Source organism: Falco rusticolus, chromosome 4 (genome assembly GCF_015220075.1).
Source record: "Falco rusticolus isolate bFalRus1 chromosome 4, bFalRus1.pri, whole genome shotgun sequence".
NCBI classification, from domain to species: domain Eukaryota; kingdom Metazoa; phylum Chordata; class Aves; order Falconiformes; family Falconidae; genus Falco; species Falco rusticolus.
The window spans coordinates 98,568,136-98,589,432 of record NC_051190.1 but is presented as its reverse complement, the minus strand read 5'-3'; the positions used below and the strand labels follow the sequence as shown (position 1 = coordinate 98,589,432).

The following is a 21,297-nucleotide window of genomic DNA, read 5'->3' as shown; positions in this document are numbered from 1 at the left end:
ACTGTCACTGCTGGGCTCAGCTTTGGCCAGCGGTGGGTCCACCTTGGAGCAGCTGGCACTGGCTCTGTGGTTGTGGGGGTAGCTTCTGGCATTGTCTCACAGAAGCCACCCCTGGAGCCCATTGCTACCAAAACCTTGCCATGCAAATCCACTACACATGCTGCTGGGTTTAACTTTAATGTAGCAATTGCAACATTTATGGGCTACATGCAAACTTCTTGTGGGAGAAATGCAGCTTCTTTCTGTTGTCTGCATTATCCCAGCATATGGACCTATATACAGCTGAACTGTTGGGCTGCAGCTGAATATGGAGCAGTGACAAATGAGTATAACTTATCAGAGACTTAAAATCTGAGTGGGGCGGAGAACAGACTGTCCTAGTTACAGCTTCAGTTGGTAAGTAGATAATATACCCTGTATAGTGAAAAAGCTGTGGCAGAGTCTTTGCTTGCATTCTCTGTCCCATTCACTAACCTCTGCCTTCAGCGATATAAAGTTAATGTGCTCACACTTGGAAGTTTGGTAAATGCAAACTGTTCTTCACAAGCAAACCATTTCCCCCATGTCCAATGGGAGCTATTTTACAGTATTTCTTTTAGAAGGGGAATGACAAATGCAACATATTAACTACAGACATTTGTGTATTGAATATTAGTGTAACAAACATAATTATACAGAAACAGTTGGTGTGTATTCTTTTCTGCGTTGAAACCAACGTGTCAACACTGACACTGCAAAACCCAGGGCTTGAGGTTTGGGTGTGTATATGTTGAAAACCAAGCTCTTGCAGTAGTTAGCGATTGAATTAGGAAGTTCTTATTAACAATGGCAACAGAATTATTACCAGCTTCAACAGAAGCTGTATGTATGTGACAAGTGTCAAAAAACATCCTTTAATACTTACAAATTGTTCTCAATTTTATCTTCAATTACCAGATTTAAATTTCCAAATAGGAACTCTGGAATTCACAGGTTTTCGTTAGAGTTCCTGATGTCTTACAGAGTTAAGAAGCTGAAGCGCAAACAGTAAATCTTTGAGCAGGACTGGGTAAGTCCTTAACACAGAAAATATTTAATTCACTACTAAAACGTAGCCATTTTAGAAGTGGTGTGTAAATGGCCATTGGCAAAGCACTGCGCTATGCTTGGGCAGTAGCTACAGAGGAAAAATGCTACCTACTAGGAGCTGCAAAAGCAGCGGTGGGTAGAATTAGTGCAACTTCTAGAATTCAGATGTGGGGAGAATAAAGCTTATAAGTAAGATTTTATTTGGAAAACTCTCCTCTGTTTTTTAGTGAAAGCAGGATGTGGGACTTGCACGGTTGGGTCTTGTCCCCTCATTGACAACAGGGTGTCCTTCTAGGACAACACTTTTGTATTACCTATGAGATCTCAGTGAGGGACTTGCAAAGGTGGTAGAGACAAAATGAAAATGACAGGACTGAACCCGTACCCAGTGTGTTTATAAGTTGTTCTCTGTGAAATACAGCCTTAAAACTTTGAACTACCCTGGACCAGGACTTCAGATCCACTCCCACCAAATTCTAAACCCAAAGGAAATACGTGGGTAGTGACTCCTTCTGATGCCACTAGTGAAAATAGTGGCTTTCACCACTGAGCGATTTCCTAGGTCAATATGATGCTCTGACTGGCTGCATTTCTAAATTTTCTGTACAAGTTAAAAACTACAAGAGTCAATGAAAAGAATTCAAAGTGACCATGCTCAACTTAAAAATGAAGAAACATCAATTCTATGATTTTGGGACTGTGATGTGATATTTGAATGAGAGGGATTTGCTGTAGCACCTAAAAAAGATACTGATTTCCACGTATCTCACTACAAGCAGTTTGGCTAAATATGTGTCTTGTTCATTCTATTTATAAATTGAACATGAAATATAGTAGTGAGCCTGCAGAGAAAATTTGGATTCAGGTTTTATTAGTTCCTCAAAACATAGCCCAGCTGGGAAAAGATTTATGTTAAGTGTCAGAGTGATTCTCAAACAGGAAAAAAGGTTTCATGATGAAAAAACAAGATGCAAAGATAGCTCACCACCTCTGAAAACCCCAAAGCCCAGTCCCCCCACCAAACCCAGAGATCTCTTGACCTCCTTTTTTCACAACCAAGTACTATTCAATAGATAGATTTAACGAGAGAGAGAGAGAGAGTGTGTGTGTATGCATGCGTGCGTGCGCGTGCATTTTCATGTTAGCAAGAGTCTGTCCTTAATTTATGGCAGAAGAAAAGGTTTTATCCCATGCTGAGAGACTGATTTACTTTCTTAGGTGTAATGGGTAGGGACTGGATGTTGCTGGTCCTCAGGGATGTGTTGATCCAGGCTAAGGATGTATGCATTATTACTGCTGTACATAGAAAAGCGTATGTTGTAAACTAGCTGGGCAGTTAGAAAGCACCAGTTTCCTGCTGCAGAGGTTTTGAAAGAGAAGTAGTATCTTCAGATAAAGGCTATGATTAACTGAAAGTCCAGTGGAGGGACTTAAAGAGACATCAGTGGGCTTTCAGTCAGGCAAAGGATACCTCAAGGAGTGTAATGTATAAAATCAGCAGAAACCCAGGAAGCTACACAATATTAGGTGTCACAAGTCACAACAGAGGCATGGAGTGGGCAGAAGCTGCGGGGCTGCAGCTCTCCATGCATGCTGACATGGTGCAGTACAGTGAAGAGCAGCAATGCCTGTCTCAGCTGCAGTTGAACCCAGTCTTGGTAAAGTTTGTTACCAGTTGTCCTCAGAGCACTGTATGTTTCATGGAGGCTGAAGTTTTTTAAGGACAATTGCAACAAAATTCTTCCTGCTAATGCAAAACAAAACAAAAATGTTGATTTTGGTTTTCAAAGATTTACCACTTCTGCTATGAGGAGGCATCTGCATAAACTAGCTATTTGTTACGGAGCCCCATGCCTAGAAACGCCTGAAGCTTTTAATTTCGTACAAATGCTCAAATATTGAGCAATAAGACCTTGCACATAAATAGCAAATTCTATGTAATAACTTGCAAATTCGTGGCATAAACACTGAAAATATTATGCTGACAAACCTTGAAGTCTTCCATTGCACAGTGTGGCAAAGAAGACAGAAAAAGTGCAGGTTGTCAGGAGGGGCCCTTGACCTGTGGAAGTGACGGATTTTTGCAGGTGCAGTTTCACACATTTCAGCTTGCAGAGGACACAGGCCTGTTAAGGCAGTTTGACTCACAGTAGCAAGTCTGCACTGCCAGAGGGAGATGCATCTGGAAGGGGTGTGTGCTGTGATGCACTGTGCTGGTGATGGGTAGGGTTCCTGGGAAACCACTGGGGTAGGCAGGAAAATGCTCTTTTTTCCTAGAAAGCTGACAGAAGGCTCTGGGCTTGCACCTTTCATTCTGGAGACAGCACATGGGTTATATTTAAAAGCATCTTTTACTCTTCCCTACTCAGTATCGCACCATTATCTGAAAAATAAAAGGGAAGTTAAATGAACCAAGTGAGATTACATTGCTCAGCCTGGCAATCCACCCTCTTCAGACCAGTTTCATGCAGATGACTTCTTGTTTAGTCTCACCGTATCTTCCTCTTTCTTTCTGCACATCTTAGCATTTCTTTAAAAAAACATTGTAAAAACACCATTTCTTAAAAATACCACTTGCTTGGGGGTGGGGACAAAGCGAGCTGTCTTATCTCACTTGCTTAGGCAGACTGAATTTTGAAAAGTAATTTAATTTTGAGTGACACTCATACTACACTTAAACTTAGGTATTTAGAGTCTGGAAGTCCACTTATAGCTGAAAATTTAAAAGTTGAGAATATAGAATATATTTATACCCAAATACAAGCCATTTTATGAAAAGGCTATTATACTGTAAATTGTGCTGAATGTTCAGCAGCAAAAAATGGAATATTTAGTATTTGTGGAATTATTGCATATGGAAAACTGCTCAATGGAGGGGCTCTCCTCCAGGCTTTCTTAGAAACAAGGGGGTACTAAGGTCCACAAAGAAAGGGCCTACTCCTCCCACTGATACTCTAGAACAACTCTTCTGTGTTAGTTGGAAAGTGAGAGTGCTTCTTCAGTTTTGACATATTGCCAGTTCCATCAATGCATAGAAATAGGGTCCCACTGGCGTGGAGTAGTTTTGTAAGATTGGTCCTTGTTTTTCCCTTGTAAGCTGATCTCAGCTTCATAGATGGCAACAGTCCTTTTTCCATTCACCTAACTGTCATCCACAGTGCCAACAAAAATATCTTTTGCTCTTGCAGCAGATGACGGCAGGAACTTCCCAGGGAGGGCCCTGGGGAGCGACTCAATTGTCTGATGTTTTCCACCCACAGTGCGTTGTCATTGCAAGAGTAAAAAGGCTATTTGGAGGCTGTGGAGTGCACATGGTAAATGTGTCCTCCAGGGCACGTTAAATATCGGTACACCTACAGGTTTCCCTGATGAAATCCGCTGTGGTAGGGGAGGCCACAAAGGTTGGGAAGGGTTGCGTTAAGCAGCATGGGCAAGTGGTTATTTTGTCCCAAAAGCCATTGTCTATGATGGTGTGGATACAGTTGGTGTTTACAAAGTGTAGCAAGCAGAGCACAGGTGTGAATCACATACTTACCATGCTCTGCAAGGAATTCCCAGCTTGGTTGTGCCATATTTAGACCAAGCACGGGGATACCCAAACCTGTATCTCCCGTTCCCATTGTCCCAAGTGTGTGCTGGTGTCTGTTGATGGAGCTGGCAGCCCCTCGCTCAGCAGTGCGCATGGGGATGTACTGCCTGAAGGGCTCCACCAAACTCGGGCCTTTAGCTCAGGCCACAGCCCGTGGAAATCAGGAGATACACCTACTGGCTTGGGTCAGCTCCAAGTCAGGTCCCAAATCTTTAAGGATGGTCCTTGCTCTGATTTTTGTATGCTGTAAACACTGAGTGCACTGTTGGCACTAAACACATATTCAGAAATATTTTTTTAAATGACAATCTTTTTTATTAACAGTAGGATTTTATTAGGTTCGAAAGCACAAGTAAAACATTTGTTGCCATCAGTAACCCCCAAATCACTTCCATAGGGCTGATATATAGCATCAAAAATATACCCTTTTACTATCAAAAATATTGCCCTTTGCAAAGTCAGCTACCATTCGTTAGAGATCTCTCTTCCCTTAAAAAATGAGTTTATGTCTATGTACATTTGTACTACGTGTGCATACACTGACACACACACAAGTTTCAATGATGAAACTTTAATGACTTCTCTGTCCTTGAATTCTTCTCCATCTCCTGTTCTAGGCACAGAGCACTGCTTTTGCTTCTACTTTCCCTCTTCTTCCCTCTTGATTCAATTCTGCATCCAGACCTGACATACTGTACTGCTTTTATTTTAAAAATCTTTACCATTTCAGAATACCTTATGCTTAACAAGAGGCATGTCAGTAACTCAGTGCAGCCGTTAAGTCTCTTCATGTGGGCAATGGCAATCTTGGTGGTGGCTAGCCTCACAGAAGTCATATTTACATACATTTCTTCTTCACAGAGCCTTTTAGACGAAGACAGAACCATCCTGGTCACTGGTGTTCAGGGTCATGTTGCTGTGCATGACGCTTTCTGTGTAGCTAGCTGAAGAGGTGACCTGGTAGTGACTGCAGGGACCACAGAAACACAGGAATGGACAATACTTTAAGCAGATATGGTGAAGGTATTTCCTGAATTTTTCCCCAGCAAAAGCGTAGATAAGAGGATTGAGACAACAGTGACTGAATGCAATGGTTTCGGTCAGATGCATTGCGTAGTCCAGTGATTTAATTTGATCACAACTTGTGAATAACTCATAGTGCTTTAAAGTCTCGAGAAAAATCAGTACATTGTAGGGGGACCAAAACAGAAAAAACACGACTACCACAGCCAAGACCAGTTTTATGGCTCGTGTTTTTTTCTGATTTTTGCAGGACAGCAGGGTTTTGATGATCCCACAGTAGCAATAGCATATTATACAGACTGGGATGAAAAAGCCAATGGTGTTCAGCTCCACATTGCAGAACACCGGCCAGATGTTCTCCAGCTCCTGGGGGAAGACAGACATGCAGTCATTTTCTACCAGCTGGGAGAACACAAAATGCGGCACTGAAAATAAAACCGCTATTGCCCATACTCCGCAGGTTATAAGAAAGCCGTGTTTCACTGTTCTGGATTTCAGAGAATATGTTGCCCGGACAATGGCCAAGTATCTGTCGATACTGATAACAGTGATAAAGAACATGCCCCCAAAGAAACCAATGTAATACAGCGAGGAAATAGCTGTGCATGAAATAGTCCCGAGGGTCCATCCACGCACTGTGTTGGAAGCCCAGAAGGGGAGGGAGACCACAAAGAGAAGGTCTGAGATAGCCAAGTTCAGGAGATACATGTCAGTGATGCTTTTTTTACTGCCTTTTTTCACAATGGCAAAAAGCACCATTAGATTGCCTGTGAGGCCAAGAGCAAACACTGCAATGTAAAATATTGGCAGAAATATTTTCCCAAATTCTTGGATGTCAGTCTTATTGCAGGAAAAAGCATGTTCGTCATAAGCATATTCAGCTGTCGTTTCTGTGAATGCTTCCGTCATGCTGAACTTCCTGGCTAAAGACAACATGAAAAGGGAAAAGAGAATAATGTTAGAGAGACATCCAGTATCTGCTATGGTCAAATACTGAGAGACCTCACTAACACACACTTTGGGGTTTTGTCACTGTTTGGGTTAGCGAAAGCTGTATTACTGCAGCGGTGATGGCAGTTACTAACAAAAGCCCAGACTCTGCCGTTACATGTACGTCACTGTATGTTAGCTCTTTAGGATAAGAACAAATGAGAATTTCAAAGGCAGTTGCATAAGCTTATCAGAGGGGCAGCAGAAGCGGCAGCAAGCCAACATTGCCTGAGCTCTGCAGGTGGTGCGTCGCAATGTGAGAAATGCAGGCGTTCCCCCAGTCTGCTGGGCAGTGCTGGGCAGGAAACGATACCTCACGTGTCACTGCTGATCAGTGTGTGGTGCCTGTCAACACCACCAAGAGCCCAGCCTGGCCCCACACCTTAACCCCAGGCTGGAAGTGTAGTAAGACGCCCAGTTTGACCAGGTCTGAGCTGATGCTTGCTGACATGGAAGGAGCAAAGTCTACAGTGGGACATCCTCTGGGAGCAAGCATATCTTTGATGAGGTGTTTTGTGGGGTTTTTTTAATCGCTAAGGTCAAAAGAAGAGGGAAACTATACTGACCCTTTTCCTCAAGCACCAAAGTGTCTCGTGACTGCTCCTGCCTTGGCTGTGAGGCAGTCAGGTTGGAGCCTGGGCTTGCTAGCTTGGAGGCTGCATCCAAAGAGAGTGTGGGGTGCAGGTGTGTGACCTCTGGGCTCACTGGTCTGCACATCGAATAACTCGGGGTACCCATCAGTTCATCCACACTTCCTTAGGATGTGGCATTCAAGTCTCCACAAAGATTTCCATTTGCAGGGAACTAAAAATCCTAGAGGGGTTGCAGGTGTTACTGCATTCAGTCTGCTCCCTGGTTGGGGTAAAGAGCTTGTAAGTATCTGTTACTTGCTCTCACTGTAGGAAATGAAGGAAATTGAGTGTGACAGGCTGTGCGGAAGCCCAGGGAGATGACATGTCCAAACTAACCTGTTAAAGCTGAGACTGAAAGGAAAGGTCAGTGATAATAAAACTGCAAATAATCACTACCCCTTGGTCACAGTGTCACAATCTTCATACGGGAGCCCCCGCTGACTCTAAAGAAGGGTCTTGGCTGTCTCTAACACAGATGTTTGCATCTCGTGTTAGTGGGACATGTAGTCAATAAAGCCAATGAAGAGCAATGCAACTGAGCTGGCGCAGGGCAGGCCAAATCTGCTTTAAGACAAGACAGACTGCTTTCTAGACTCTGCTGACCACGTTGATGAAACTCCTTTTGACTAGAAGGAGAGCATGGGCACACTACTCAGTGGTAGATGCCAGTGATATATAGCTATTCCCACTCCTGACTCTCAGAGTGGAGTGGTTGGAATCCCAGCCTACATGTCAGCGTTTCACTGATGGCAATAGTTTGTATAGACTCTGTTTAAAATAAGCCTTGCAAGAGTAAGCATGAAATAAAGATGTCCTGAGGTGTGAGTCAGTCCTTACCCAAGAAGTTTCATATGACGTAGTGGTAACTACAATAAACTCCTCCATAGGTGGCTACCGTGATCATATTGACATTTTCTCCTAATGCCTTATTGCTTCAGTGCTGTTTGTGGTGTGGGCCATGAAGTTCTGCCCTCTTATTTTGTAGTCATTTCTCAAAGAGTTGGGTTTTTGTGTGCTAGTTGGAAATGCAGGCTCTCTGTTTTAAAATACCTTCTTGTTCTGAACGTTCAAAGCCTAGTTGCCCCCAAAACATTTAAATAAAAAGTGCCCACAGTCATTAGAAAACAGTCTGTGGTTTTGCACAGGAAAAGTGGGCTAGAAGAAGGTCTAGAAGAAGACCAGCTCAGTGCTGGTAGTTCCAAGGCATGGGCACAGCACGGGGAAGGCTGTTTGCTGCAGGTGGGCACACGCATGGGCTGAGCAGCTCTTGCAGTGCCTTTCCACTTGAACTGGGAGCTGAGACTGCCTGCAGAATCTGTGCAGCCCCTTGCTTCCAGCCCGGTTTAATCCTCCAGCTTCTGGAGACAGGGTATCTGACACCAGCAAAATTAAAGCGGACGAATAGGAAATGGCAAGGTGCTGGGGCAGAAGCTGACAGTGGTTGCAAACAAGATACTGATTTTCTACTGATGAGATAACTGGAGTTGCCTACAGAGATATGTGACTGGTTCCTCATCTCTTTACTATATCTACCCTGTTGAGGAATACAGAAATAAGCAGGAGACATCGTAGTAATCCCCATAGCCTGCCATTTTCTGTCTTCCCATCCTGACGTTTTCTTTCTCCTCTCTGATACAAAATGTAAGCAGCAGGTGCCTTAAAAATGAAAAGAAGGGTCATGATACATCAAGTCTCTTGCGCTGAATATGAGTCACTACACTGCCCACCCAGATCCTTGCCACTGAGCTGTTACTGCACCCATCTGCACAGTACCAGGACCTCTGTCTGACTGTGAGCTGATGTGCTCCACAGCTGGTTCTTCACCAATGCACTGCTGTGTGGTAGCTGAGGGCTACCACAATGATTGGGGCTGGAGCACCTGCTGTGTGCAAAGATGCTGAGAACTGGGTTTGATCAGCCTCAACAAGAGACATCTCAGGGGGCATCTAGTGAGAAGGTGTAAAGGTGAAGCAGATGACTTTCCTCAGAGGAATAAGGCAATGGCCGTGGGAAATTGTTACTCATTGTATGGAAAAAAAAGTCACTGTGAGGGTGGTCAGACACCAGGACAGGGCTTCAGGGAGGTTGTGGGATCTCCGTCCATGGAGATACTTGAAAGTTGGTTGGCCTTCCTCTGAGCATGAGTTTGGACAAGAGACCTCCTGAAGTTGCATCCTTAACTTCATGACTGACAAAGCTGGACAGAGTCCATGATGTCTCTGCAAAGTGCCCCAGCTTCTCTGCCCTGTAAGCTCCTGTTTCTGATATGTCTTTCTTGGTGTGACAGGCAGAATTCCCATCATCCACAGAGGAAAAAAATGATTGATGCCTGCTCATATCCCATTAGCATCTTTGCTAACTGCGCAGGCATCCAGAGAGGGCTGCTGAGTGGTGCTTATCTAGACTGTATGCGCTGTGTGAAATCCCTGATCTGGAGAGAGGGAGCACACATTGGTTTACTCCCTTCTCTGAAAGCCTCTAGTTGTGCTGGTCTTTCCCATGCTCGCTCACTCAGTTCATGTCTGGAAAGGCAGCTTGTTCCTCTGGAGAGTTTCTATATGTCTGTACAAACCGCTGTGCTCTGAAGTAAAAAGGAGCATCAGTCAGGCTGGGATTTTTTCTGAAGTACCTTTTCAATCAGGTAATCTCCTCTAGCTCACTGATAGGGATAATTTATTTCTGCAGTAGCAAATTATTTCCTTTGCCCCTGGATGGGTGGTTGCAATGCCTGTGGTACCTACACCAACGGGAAGGGTGTGATGCTGCATAGCATGTCCAGGGGCAAGCAAGAACTGCACTTACCAAAATGACATTGGCATCTGAAACTGCTGGCACAGTCTGTGGCTTGTTCACTCTCTAGCTCCTGGATTTCATATATCACCAGCCACATCCTCTTATCCTCCCACCGCTTCTCATCCTGCCTATGCAATGCTCTTAGTTCTGATTGAATATTTAGCTCCTCCGATACCACTTCACTCAGTTTAAGCTGATGTTACTCAACAGCTGGACTACAAACTCCAAAGGGAAACCCAAACCCAGCCCTTACCAGATATGCATAATATGATGAAATGTTATTGTACTGTAAAGTGAAGGAACTTAGCTCTGCCCATCCTCCATCCTTCCCTGCCAGGTATTCTCCGTCAGCTTCGCAAAGGCCACCGCAACACATGCTCTTCTCACTGTCTGCTTCAACCCAGTTTTCTCTCTTGTGCTTACAATGAATGTTCACCTAAGGGACAAAGCGAACTGAAGACAATAGAGGGCACTGAAGAAGGACCGCAGGGCTGTGAGGTCCCTCCACTAGCTGTTTTCCCTTGCTGAGTGCAGGAAATAGTAGATTCACTTCTGCTTCTCATGGAACTGCTCAACCGCTTTGCTCTCTCTCCAGAGTTCTCCAGCAGTTTTACACCCTTCTCCCCACAAACTTCTGCCCTTAATCACATTTATTGCTATCTCAAAGACAGTAGTCTGCAGGACCAAAACCCCTGCTTCTCAGCACAGCTATTCCCAGCATGTGCGGTACGTGTAATACATAGGGAAGTGAAATTATGAGAGATCCACAAACTCCTCTAAGCAACAGAAATTGCATTTCAGCCTTCGAATACCACTAGCATCAGGCTGGGTGACACAAGAGCTAAATCCTGTTTATGCATCTGATCCTCCCAGTTATCACCCCTGGCACTTCAGCCAAGTGCAACATTGCAAGCTTTACTGCCAAGAAGAGGGGTCTGCAAGCACTTCGCCTCTCTGTGATGCCTTTGCCATCACCGAATGAAAAGAAGTAAAAAAAAAATAAAAATCAAACCCAGACCTCTGCCAGAGGGTCACACTTCAGATTTGCACAACATGCTGATAAAAGTATTTAAACCTCAGAAAGATCTTCACACCTTAGTCAGCATTTCTGGGTGAGGCTGACTTACACAATTTTCTCATGCAAGCAAATTAAGTTTTCCATGCATGCTGAGTGGTCTGGAGCTGCAAGCCAACAATTCAGCTGGCCCAGGGAAGCTGTAGGCTTTGTGGGAATCCCTGTGAAACCCTACAGGTGCATATGCCTTTCTCACCATTAGATCTGAGCTGCCACCACCCTACCCAAATATATATGCCATTGCTTTTGCGTATTTGTGACTACACCCATCTGAATCTTGCTGGCTGGTGATTCTTGGCAAGACTGCAGGGATGTCCTCGGGTACCTGCAAATGAAATGTCATAGCCGCTGATGGCACTTCTAACACACCGAAAAAGACGTTTAATGGAATTAACCAGAACTGGGTGGAAATTAGCAGGAGAGATGCAAGTCTTAATAGCACTCTGGGTGAAACTCTTAACCAGCCTCGTGCCAGGCAGCTACTGTGCAATCGCCAGACTGCCGTGGACACCTGTAACCACAGTTTGGATGATACCTAAAACAAAACTTAAGACTTATGGTCTATACACCAGCCAGTTTTTAGTCCTACAACCAACTCGTTCCTGTGATTCACTTAGCTTATCTTTCAGAGTGGGGTGGCTCTATTCTTAGGGTGCCGTCTCTGCAGTTGTTAGGGATCATGTTAGGTACTGGGGGTCAAAAGCAGGCCCAGCCCAGCAGGTGCAGTTACTATAAATCTTAAATCTTAGTCTTTTATTCAATTCTGAAGTGGGGAGATGTTCCCCCCATTCCATCTCTAGAGATGCTGGAAGCAGCTGACACAATGCCGCCCCTCAAAAGCGGGAAGCAATGTGAAACAGCTCGTGTAAGCTAACCTTTAACCTCGGCAGCATGCGATTTAAACAGTAAAGGGAGGAGCGTAGCTGATGCCAGTCTGCATGGGTTTACAGAAGAAAAGTTTTAGTTTGAACATCTGATGAGATTGCAAGGTTGATAAAGGGTACTGCTCAGAAGAGGTGGCGCTTTGGCTTGCACTGCCTGCTTATTTGATTGACGCATCTCTCCAGCCCAAAGCAACACAAGCCCAACAAAGTATTACAATGAGATTTGGGCTGGTTAGCAGTCAGATCTCAAAAGGCAGCCATCCATGGAGGAAGCTAAGGTCTGTGAAGGACCACACTAGGAATATTGTTTGTAAAAGGTCTGTGGGAATGACAAGTTGAAAGCCAAAAAACTCTTCAGTATTTTCATCACTGGTCTGAAAGCAGATTGGAGATTGGCAGGGGGAAGTGATAAAAGACTTGGAGAATTGGATAGTGATTCAGACAAATCTTGAGTCATCTGGGGCTTTGGGGATGATTCACATTGACTTTAATGCAGCCGAAGAGACACGCTTGGGAGTTAAACAATACAGGCCATGTCTCAAGAGTGGGCGCCCATCTGCTGGGAACCCTGGCTGCTGGTACGGTACGGGCAGACTCTGAAACTGAGCTCCCAGCCAGATGTTGCAATAAGAAAAGCTGATGCAACCCTCGGGTGTTTAAAGAGGTGATAAACGGGAAGGAACAAAAGCAGGAAGACTTTACCATTGCAGAGCATGATACTGTAGGCATACTTTGATAACACTTGATTTCACTTTTGCTCATGTTAACAATCTTGCTAATTTACTGCAATTAGTCATACTATAAACCAATGTGTGGAAATTCAAACCAGAAACATGCAAGCTAGAAATCAGATACACATTTTTAACAGTGAAAGGCTAATGACTGGAACAAACTTCAATTAGGAAATGGAGATTTTTGCATGTCTGAGCGTCTCCACATCAAGAGAAGACATCAGCCTGGGAAACTGGTTTAGGCCAGACACAGTGGAGAGGCTCAGCCGGGGGGCGCTGGGTAAAACTCTACAGCCCCTGGCAGGCAGGGAGGCAGAGCAAACGGGCGAGTGGGGCACGCTCCTCTTAACAACCATGGCTCTGTTTTGGTAATAAATGACTGAAAAAGCTAAAAGCTAAACTGTCCTCTCCCCAGGTACTTCACCAGCACCAGCTAGCCCAAATCCTGGGATGGGATCCCCTGGAAGGAAGTGGAGTCCTGTGAAGAGCATGGAACAGCTGCTGGGTTTGGATTAAAGGGGAGTCAGGAAGAAAGCAGCAGAGTTTGGGGATGTTGTTACCAAACAGCCAGTCTGTACTGCCTTTGTTAAACCCTGAATGTTTTCCCTACTGCTAAGCAGTTCTTTTATGATTCCTCCATCACTTCCGAGTGGCTGTGGTGTAATTCCCCAGATGCATCCTTGCTCCCTGGTCCCCCGGTCCTTCCCTGATGACTTTAAGGTGAGGAGATTCCTTTCTTTGGTGTTTCTTCTTCCTTCTGTCATTTATTCTCAGATCAGCTGGGCCATTTCTGTGGCCCAGCAATGTTCAACAAGCTTAATAATTGCTTGTCAATTTGGGTCATTTAATTTATGGAGGCTCCCCCCAAGACTTAGAGGATAAGTTTTTTAAAAGCAAGTAGTGATCTGGGGAGCTTCATTAGTGGATTTTCCAGCTCAAGATGGAGTTCAAGGAGCAGAAGCATGATGCTGAAGCTTTCAAAAAATTAGGGCATTTAAGGTGTCCTAAATAAAGGACCCAGAAATGGAAGCCGATCAAATCACTGCTGATTAAGATAAATACAAGCCTGAATACTGCAGAAGCCTGCGATCCCTTTACAAAGGCATTTAGGTCAAAGTGATGAAAAAAAATGCCCTTTCCCTGAACCAGTTCTGCAGTTTTTACATCAACATCACAAACTAAATTAGAAGTAGACACCACTAGCTGGAGATGAGCAGCATGTAAATCTAAAAACTTAAACCAAAAGTTTTGTGTAAAAAAATACAGTTGAAAAGACTAGGCTTGGATCATGGAGGGCAGGAGGGGTAGTATGGAGTCCAGAATCCCCAGGATCACCTTCATCTAAGGCTTTATAACATTGGAAAGTGCTTTCTCAAAGATGCTCTATGCAAACCTGGAGGTAACTGCAGGGCAGCAAGTAGCCAGGGCACAAGTTTCAGCGTAACTCATCACATCAAAATTAGGTGTACTCTGATTTACAAAGAAAACATGGACTTACTACAGTTTTTGTCAGCAGTGAAGTCTTCACCGTCTGTGCTTCAGAGCAGCCACCATGGTATTTTGAACAAGATCTTGCTCTTGCCCCGCAAATGCATGGTCCAGCTGGGCAGGCCAGTGCCCTCACTCATACTGGTTGTGCTACCGTCACATCAAAGCGGGCACAGGGGACTGAAACCAGATGCTGTGGGCGAATCCTGCCCCACGTGACAACCCTTCCCTTGCTGGTGTTGTTGCCCTGCCAGGAAGACTTGCTGTGAGCCATGCAGAAGGGACAGCAGCAGTGTGTGGTTTGCTGGGGCCACGGCAAACCCTGCCAAGCCCCTGGCAGCTCACCCCTGTGGTTGCTGATGTATTTATAGCAAAAGCTGTAAGCTGAAGCTTTCAGTGGTGTCAGCTCCTTCCTTAAACTGGTGAGGACAAAGCCCCTCTGAGGCTGACAGCGTGATGCAGGAGACTTGGTGCCTGCACACTGGGGGTCCCACCTGCTCCTTAATGGAGCAAGGAGTAGACTCTCGGGAGCAGGGCATGACCAAGGCTGTTAAGGAAGTAGAGATGCAGATAGTCATGTCAGGGGAATTTCCAGCAATTTCCATTTGTTGATTCAAATCATTCTTCTGAATGGGAGCTAAGCACTGGAGGGCTTCTGAAAAATCCTGCAAGGCTATGGTCTGAACCTCTGGCAGAGTACCTTTAGAAATCTGGCCTTAAGGAGGTCAGAGCCTTAAACATCTATTTCAGAAATGACTTACACATTTAGGAAATATGACCTGACGCTATGATTCAGATTCCTGCATCTCCCCTGGATCTTAAAATTGAGGTTCAAAACCCACTGAAATGGTCCTGAAATTTTCATCTGTGACCCTGAGGGTCATGATTTTGTGGTCTCAGTACTATGACCAGATCCAAGGGTCCTCTGCAGAGCCTCGGCAACCTGAGATGCTTTCCACACAGTGTCCTGACCCCAGGGCCTGGCCAGGGGATGGGAAATGAGGTAAATGGTGTGAGAATCCTGTTGAAGAGCAGTATTTGGTTTTGCCCTCAGGGAGCCTGGGGAGCGCTTTAACTCAGCTGCCAGGGGGGCCGTGGCAGAGCTGGGGAGGGACCAGGTGCCCTCCCAAGAGCTGCCTGCAGGGCACTGGGTGTTCGGGGGTCTCATCTGACTGCATGGTGATTGCCAGGATCAGGATTTTCTCGGAAAATTTGTTTCACAGGTATTTCCTCTAGGCTGTTAGTTGCCCTGTTTGCCCCTTCTGCTTGCACAGTTGCTCGTGACACTGTATATTTTGTTGTATGTACAGCTGAGCATTTTGCCAGTGTTTTACATGCTTTTCCTCAGTATTTCTTTTTCTCAGACCTTCCCTTCTTAAGTGGAATTCAAATTTCTTTTGTATTTTCTGTTAAAGGGATAGTAGAAATGGATTATTTAGCTATGTACATTGTTTGTACTTGTTTATGATTACCATTCACTCTGTCCTCTCAGCACCTGTATCATAGTGCCTATTTACTTCCTGCCCCTCCTTTTTTGTTATTAACAAGCTCACATTGCCTTGGCATCCTCAAGAAATCTGAGAAGGCTTTCTAGAAATTGGAGATCTCTTAAATAAACTTCTCTGTTGGTTTACAGATCAGCACATATTACATACCCTTTCTTGACTGTGTTCAGATGAGATTGAAGTTCTGGAGTTGCCAGCCCCTTCCTGGGAAGATCACATTTACTATGTCATTTACTCGTAGTTTACTACTGTGTGTTGTCCTTTGTCAAACTTCAGCCTTCTGCTCTCCCTTTTGGACTTCTTCTATGCTGCCCGAACCCTTGTAGTTCATTGCTGTTGCTGTCTTTTATCCTGTCACCCAGTTCACTGCCTCCGGCTGCACTGCCTCCATGCAGGGTTTGCCCCAACAGACCCGATTTTGGGAACCACCTTTTCTGGATCTGTGTTTATATCATACAGGTACTTAAGGGGCTGCCCACCACTGTATTACCCAAATGTCTCACCCAGACCAGCAGACTTCTTTGTGCAGCATCTTTCCTATAGAAAGCCGAGTCATAGGGAAATTATGTAATATGATCATAGTTGGGTTTTCACACTTTTTGAATTTCTGCCATCTTTTGCTGTTTTTTTCTGCATCAGACACTTTCTATGGTCTGTACCAAATTTTCTGTATTGGTCTGTCTTTCAGTGTCAGTGATGTTTTTGATAATGGTTCACTGACCAAAACTAAAAGCAAAGCAGTGCTCATGAGTTGTGAAATCCCTGCAAACATCTAACAAAAACCTCTAATGAAGTAGAAGGGCTTGTATCTTTTCTTGGTCTGTTCTTCTGGGTTAATGCTGCACACTAGTCATCTATCAGCATTTTGCTTTACCCTTGAGGACTTCTAGCCAGGGTGAATATTTCTCTTGCCACAAGATGCCACAAATAGTCACCAAGTAAAATTTCTCTGCCCTCATCCACTTTGATTGATAATCAAAGTCCCCTTTCTACTTTTATAATTTTAAAATATTACCCACATCATCTTTACCCAAATTAAGTATAATTTTAGTTCCAAGCACTAAGCAGTTAACAGTTTCCTTAAGTTCTGGACACACTATTCTTGTCATCCTGTTCTGTCAAACTGTAGGTAAAATGTAATTGTCTCTTACCTTAAATCATAGCTGTGTTGAAAACCAACTTTTTCTTCAAGCTGAGCCTGTTTGGGTTTAAATGTATATTTCCTCTTCTCTAATGCTTGTGCCTACCCTGTGAAACGTGAACTTTGGCAGGGCAGCTTCCTGGGCTGAGCTTCAGGGCTGAGCTGACAAAGTATTAATGTGTTCTGCTCTGGTCCCTCTGGCGCCTTGTGAAACTGTGAAGCAGGATGCAGCCACTCAGTGGGGCAGAAGTGCTTACAGAAAGCAGGATTTGCACAGGGAGACAGAAATGCCTGAGGAAGCTTCATACTCAGCGTGTAAAAGCTCTCACCCCATTTGTTTCCCCCTGTCTTACACAGAATCGAATATTATTGACTCAGACACAATGGTACAGTGTATAGAAATATGTCTGGTATGATAGCAGGGGCCTTGAGCTGTGGGGATGTGGGATGCAGCACAGAGGAGTACAGGAATGAGATGGTAAAAGATGGGGCACAGGCTGGCACTGGGGACCTCCACAGCTATACACAACTCACTGAAGGTCAGTTAAAAAAAATACAGACCTAGAGCTGGCAAAACTGCGATAAAGGTAACAGACAGAACAAATAGTATCTAACATACATGAAGGACACTGTACACAGTAAATTTGGTATAACATGAGGCTGAAGATCAGTGAAGACAGAAGAAAGTATAGAAGCATGTTAGAAAATATATAAATGACCCCAAGCACATCCTAGAGGGAGGCAGAACAAAACATCACCATGAACGTGGCATTTGTCCAAGGGAAGGGCTGGAGGTGCTGACAGCTTGCTCTAACACACCACACCACCACCACCACCTGGGTGAAGCCACCAGCCTTAGGACCCAAAGGAGCAGGGGAAGGGTGAGCATACCACCAGGAAAAGGGCTAGAAACTATGGATGTGCAAAAAAATTTTAACCTCATTAGTAGTATTTTTTTTTCTGCCACCAGCAGTACTATAGTGATAAGATTGGAACCTTGAGATTGCCATTGCACTAACAATAAATTCTTGGCTTTACTGATACATAGGTTGTGCCTTCTTTGCCTGTAAACAAGATTTTGAGCATAACATCTCTCTGCTGCCCGGGGCTGCCAGTGGACCTGTCTGAGGGTTTAAAGCACTGGCATGTTTATTAATCAAGGAGCCTTCTTGGCCCCTGCCCCGAGTTTCATGCTCAGGGTAGTGTTACGAGTGCACCCACAACTAGGATGCTGCATAGCACATTTTCAGGCACCACTGGGGCATGCAAAGCAGTTCATCTGGGGTGAAACCAGGCAGGAGGCTGTGCAATGGGGTGCATTGTTGTAGGGATCCGAGACACCGCACCTGGATGGGAGCTGTACCAGTACCAAGGTCCTCTGGCACACACAGGAATACAGTCATGGGAACATCTCCAGGTGCTGTCCCTGCTTCAGATGCCAAGGGAAATTAAAACCCCTTCTCAGGCACAACTTCAGAGTTGTGCTGGCTTCATGCAGGCTGAGCTGGATGGGGTTTTTGGGGTGGAGAGCATCCTCCAGGTTATCTGAGCTGTTGTTCATTATTTGATGTGGCCAGCTGCCAGGCAAATATTCTTGTGTAAGTTTTGTTCTGGTATTTGTGCCAATTGCATGTTTTTTTGTGACATTAGCTCTATCTAGCAAAGGTTACATCCCCAACAGCTGCGCAGCAATATAGCAAGGGTCAAACTGTGGGTCTCCAGGATTAGCTGAATTATGCAAGCAATGTCAGCCACGTGGGCCAGGACAAGCACCCATGGAAATAATCAGGGGGCTGATACCTGGTTAGGTGTTAGCCAGGAACCACAAAGATGCACTGCTGAAAATAAAGTTTGAAGGTTAGGGAACAGTAAAGGGCCAGAGCAGCAAGTTTTCAAAACTTGCCTTTTTCTCTGACAAGTGCTACAGCCCCATCCTACCTCTTTTTTTAAAGCAAATGTAAAGAACCCTGCACTTTTTTCAGAAAAACATCAAAAGGCTGATGGCCAGGTTCTCCCCACACACTGAAAGTAGAAGCTATGACTGCCAAAATTACGAAGTTTCAGCTTTCAGAAAGGTAATGTCTGGTATATGGCACTAAGGAAACATTCTCATTGTGTGAGAACTGTAAGATTCAGAAAAGCAAATGAAAGCTTCCTCCATGCCAGCGATAGTCTGACGTTATCCCTGCAGCACTGCCCTGGCCGCGGGTCCTGCAGAAGGTGTGCTGTGGTTCAGAGGACACCCAAATCTAAACCTGTCTCCCATGTCCTCATGGGGGTGATGAAGGACTGCATCCTCCCCAGCCCTAAAATGTGTGGATAATCTAGTAGGATCTTCCCACTGGAGACCTGCACACGCCAGGCTGGTTTGCTGCTGATGTGTAAAACATGTGTTGCCGGAGCCCAGGCAGACGTGGCCACCCTTGTGCCGCCGGGCACCTGCCCCTGGGTCACCAATCCTCAGCACCTCTGGTGTTCCTCTGCCATCAAAAACCTTGCAAATAAGGGCCAGGACTGCCCATGTAACAGCAGTAGAGGCAGTCCCCAGCCACTGCTTGCCTCTGGGTAGAAAGAACCTCCTTACAGCGGAGTTTCCCTGAAGGCAGCCATCAACCCTGTCCCTCCTGCGCTGCCCAGAATTCAGCCAGAACCAAACACAGAGCAGGCCGTCGCCCTCATGAAGAAATGAGGATTGCCAAAGGAGTACCCATGCTGTTTTTAACTGGAGGACTTCAAATAAAGAGAAATCAAGTCAGGCTGACTCACAGACATCCTCAACACGTCTCCCCGGGAGACAGAAAAGGCTTTCTGTTGTACTCTGCTGTTAGCAGTAACCCTAAATAAGAGTGCTGCTCATTAGCATGGTGTGCCCTTGTAGTATGAAAGGAACACTGCCTGAAAGACAATTGCAACATGAAGAAATTTCTCTGCTTTCCATCTTTGACTTCTGTTCACGCTCTGGTATTCGGGGACAGCTCAGGGGCAAGGAAGCTGAGGAAGTGACCTTCAGCAGTGAAAAGACTTCCATTCTCGTCCATAAATGAGGAGTAAAAGCATCTTTTGGTTTCTTCAAGCTAAAAAGAAAGAGACATTTCACCCCTTGTAACCAGAGACTTTTCCTGGGAAGGGCTAGGTAGAGTTTGCTGCCTTCCCAACTGCAAGGCACAGGAGGGTTTCAGAGGAGAAAATCAAGAGTAAAGGATGTGCTGTGCAGGGATATAGTGGGTAAAGAGGGGGAAAAACCCCTTTTCTTTTTATTGTTAGAAATGGAGAGATGGGCAGGGATGCTCTGGTCCACTGTTTCTTGGTGTGCTTGCTCCCTTTGGCAGAGCTGAAGCTTGGCAAGGCTTTACTCCTGCAGATCATTTCACATGTGCAACACCGCCCTGGGCACTATGCTCACATTTTCTGGAAAGATCACATTTATCTCCAAGTATGGCTCAGTTAGGCTTTGAGGAATGATTGCTTTGCTGCACTTCATCAATTAACAGCCTGGTTTGGGTGGGTTTTTTTCTGTAGAAAAGGAGAAAAAATGGACTGCTGAAGGCATGGTAGCCTTGTTCTCAAGTCGCTCCTGAACCTGTGCAGCAGGATCCTCTAGGGCAGACAGGGTTATCCGTGTGGCTAATGGTGGACAGATGTGATGCGAAGACCTCAGCTGGTTACGATGCTTGAATACCCTTTCTTTCAAAACTTGTGTGCTTTACCTTCTCTAAACCCAAGCATATGGAGGTTTATGGAGGCTGAACATCCTCAGGGAGTGCCAGGTGAAGAAAGGGATAAACATCTTGGTGATGCAGGTGTGCATGCATATGTCACGCGTTCGTTAATGTTAGTGGGAAACATTAGTTAGTTGGCCTGGATACCAGAGTACAGTGAGGAAAACCAGTGTTTACTGGGGTAACACAGCAGACATTGCTGTTATCTTGGTAATACTCTTCTCTTGCATATATCTCCTCCTTCACAGTAAGTCTGACCCCGCTGCTGGTGCCAGGGTTACACTGGCTGCACTGGCTGCTGGAAAGCACACAGGACCTGATGGACGGTCCCAGCCAGCCATGAGACAAGCGTGGCGTTGGGTCAGGATGAGGCCCCAGCAGATGCACTTGTCAGCAGAGGCTGTGGGAACCCAAATCACACTACTGCTATTCTGAGGTGGGGATTTCTGTGCCCTGGCTCTGTACATTTTGACATTTCAGCCAACTCAGCAGAAATACAGATTTATGCAGAAGCGCACAGACACACAGAAGCACACTGTTCAGAAGCCATGCAGCAAAACTGGTGTAGTACAGAAGGAGCTTTGCATTGCACAGCATTACTCAGTGCCTTTGAGGTACTAATATTAACCAAAAATGCATGCCAGCCCAGATGTTACAGT

The 21,297-nt window shown here is 45.2% G+C and overlaps 1 protein-coding gene across 4 annotated transcripts; it reads right to left on the bottom strand.

Annotated features, from left to right (window-relative positions):
• Positions 1–4,947: 4,947 nt before the first annotated feature.
• CX3CR1 (C-X3-C motif chemokine receptor 1) lies at positions 4,948–17,530 on the bottom strand. 4 transcript variants are annotated; one of them, XM_037385500.1, is made up of 3 exons: positions 16,930–17,530; positions 15,929–15,982; positions 4,948–6,603 (listed from the first exon to the last, which is right to left on the bottom strand). In XM_037385500.1, the coding sequence occupies exon 3, from the start codon at positions 6,587–6,589 to the stop codon at positions 5,525–5,527; it is 1,065 nt and encodes a 354-aa protein (XP_037241397.1). In that variant the 5' UTR covers positions 6,590–6,603; positions 15,929–15,982; positions 16,930–17,530; the 3' UTR covers positions 4,948–5,524. The 4 variants fall into 4 exon arrangements, with proteins under 4 accessions (XP_037241397.1, XP_037241395.1, XP_037241394.1 ...); XM_037385498.1 differs by lacking the exon at positions 15,929–15,982 and adding an exon at positions 10,349–10,531 and having other exon boundaries at positions 16,930–17,529; XM_037385497.1 differs by lacking the exon at positions 15,929–15,982 and having other exon boundaries at positions 16,930–17,509.
• Positions 17,531–21,297: the final 3,767 nt, after the last annotated feature.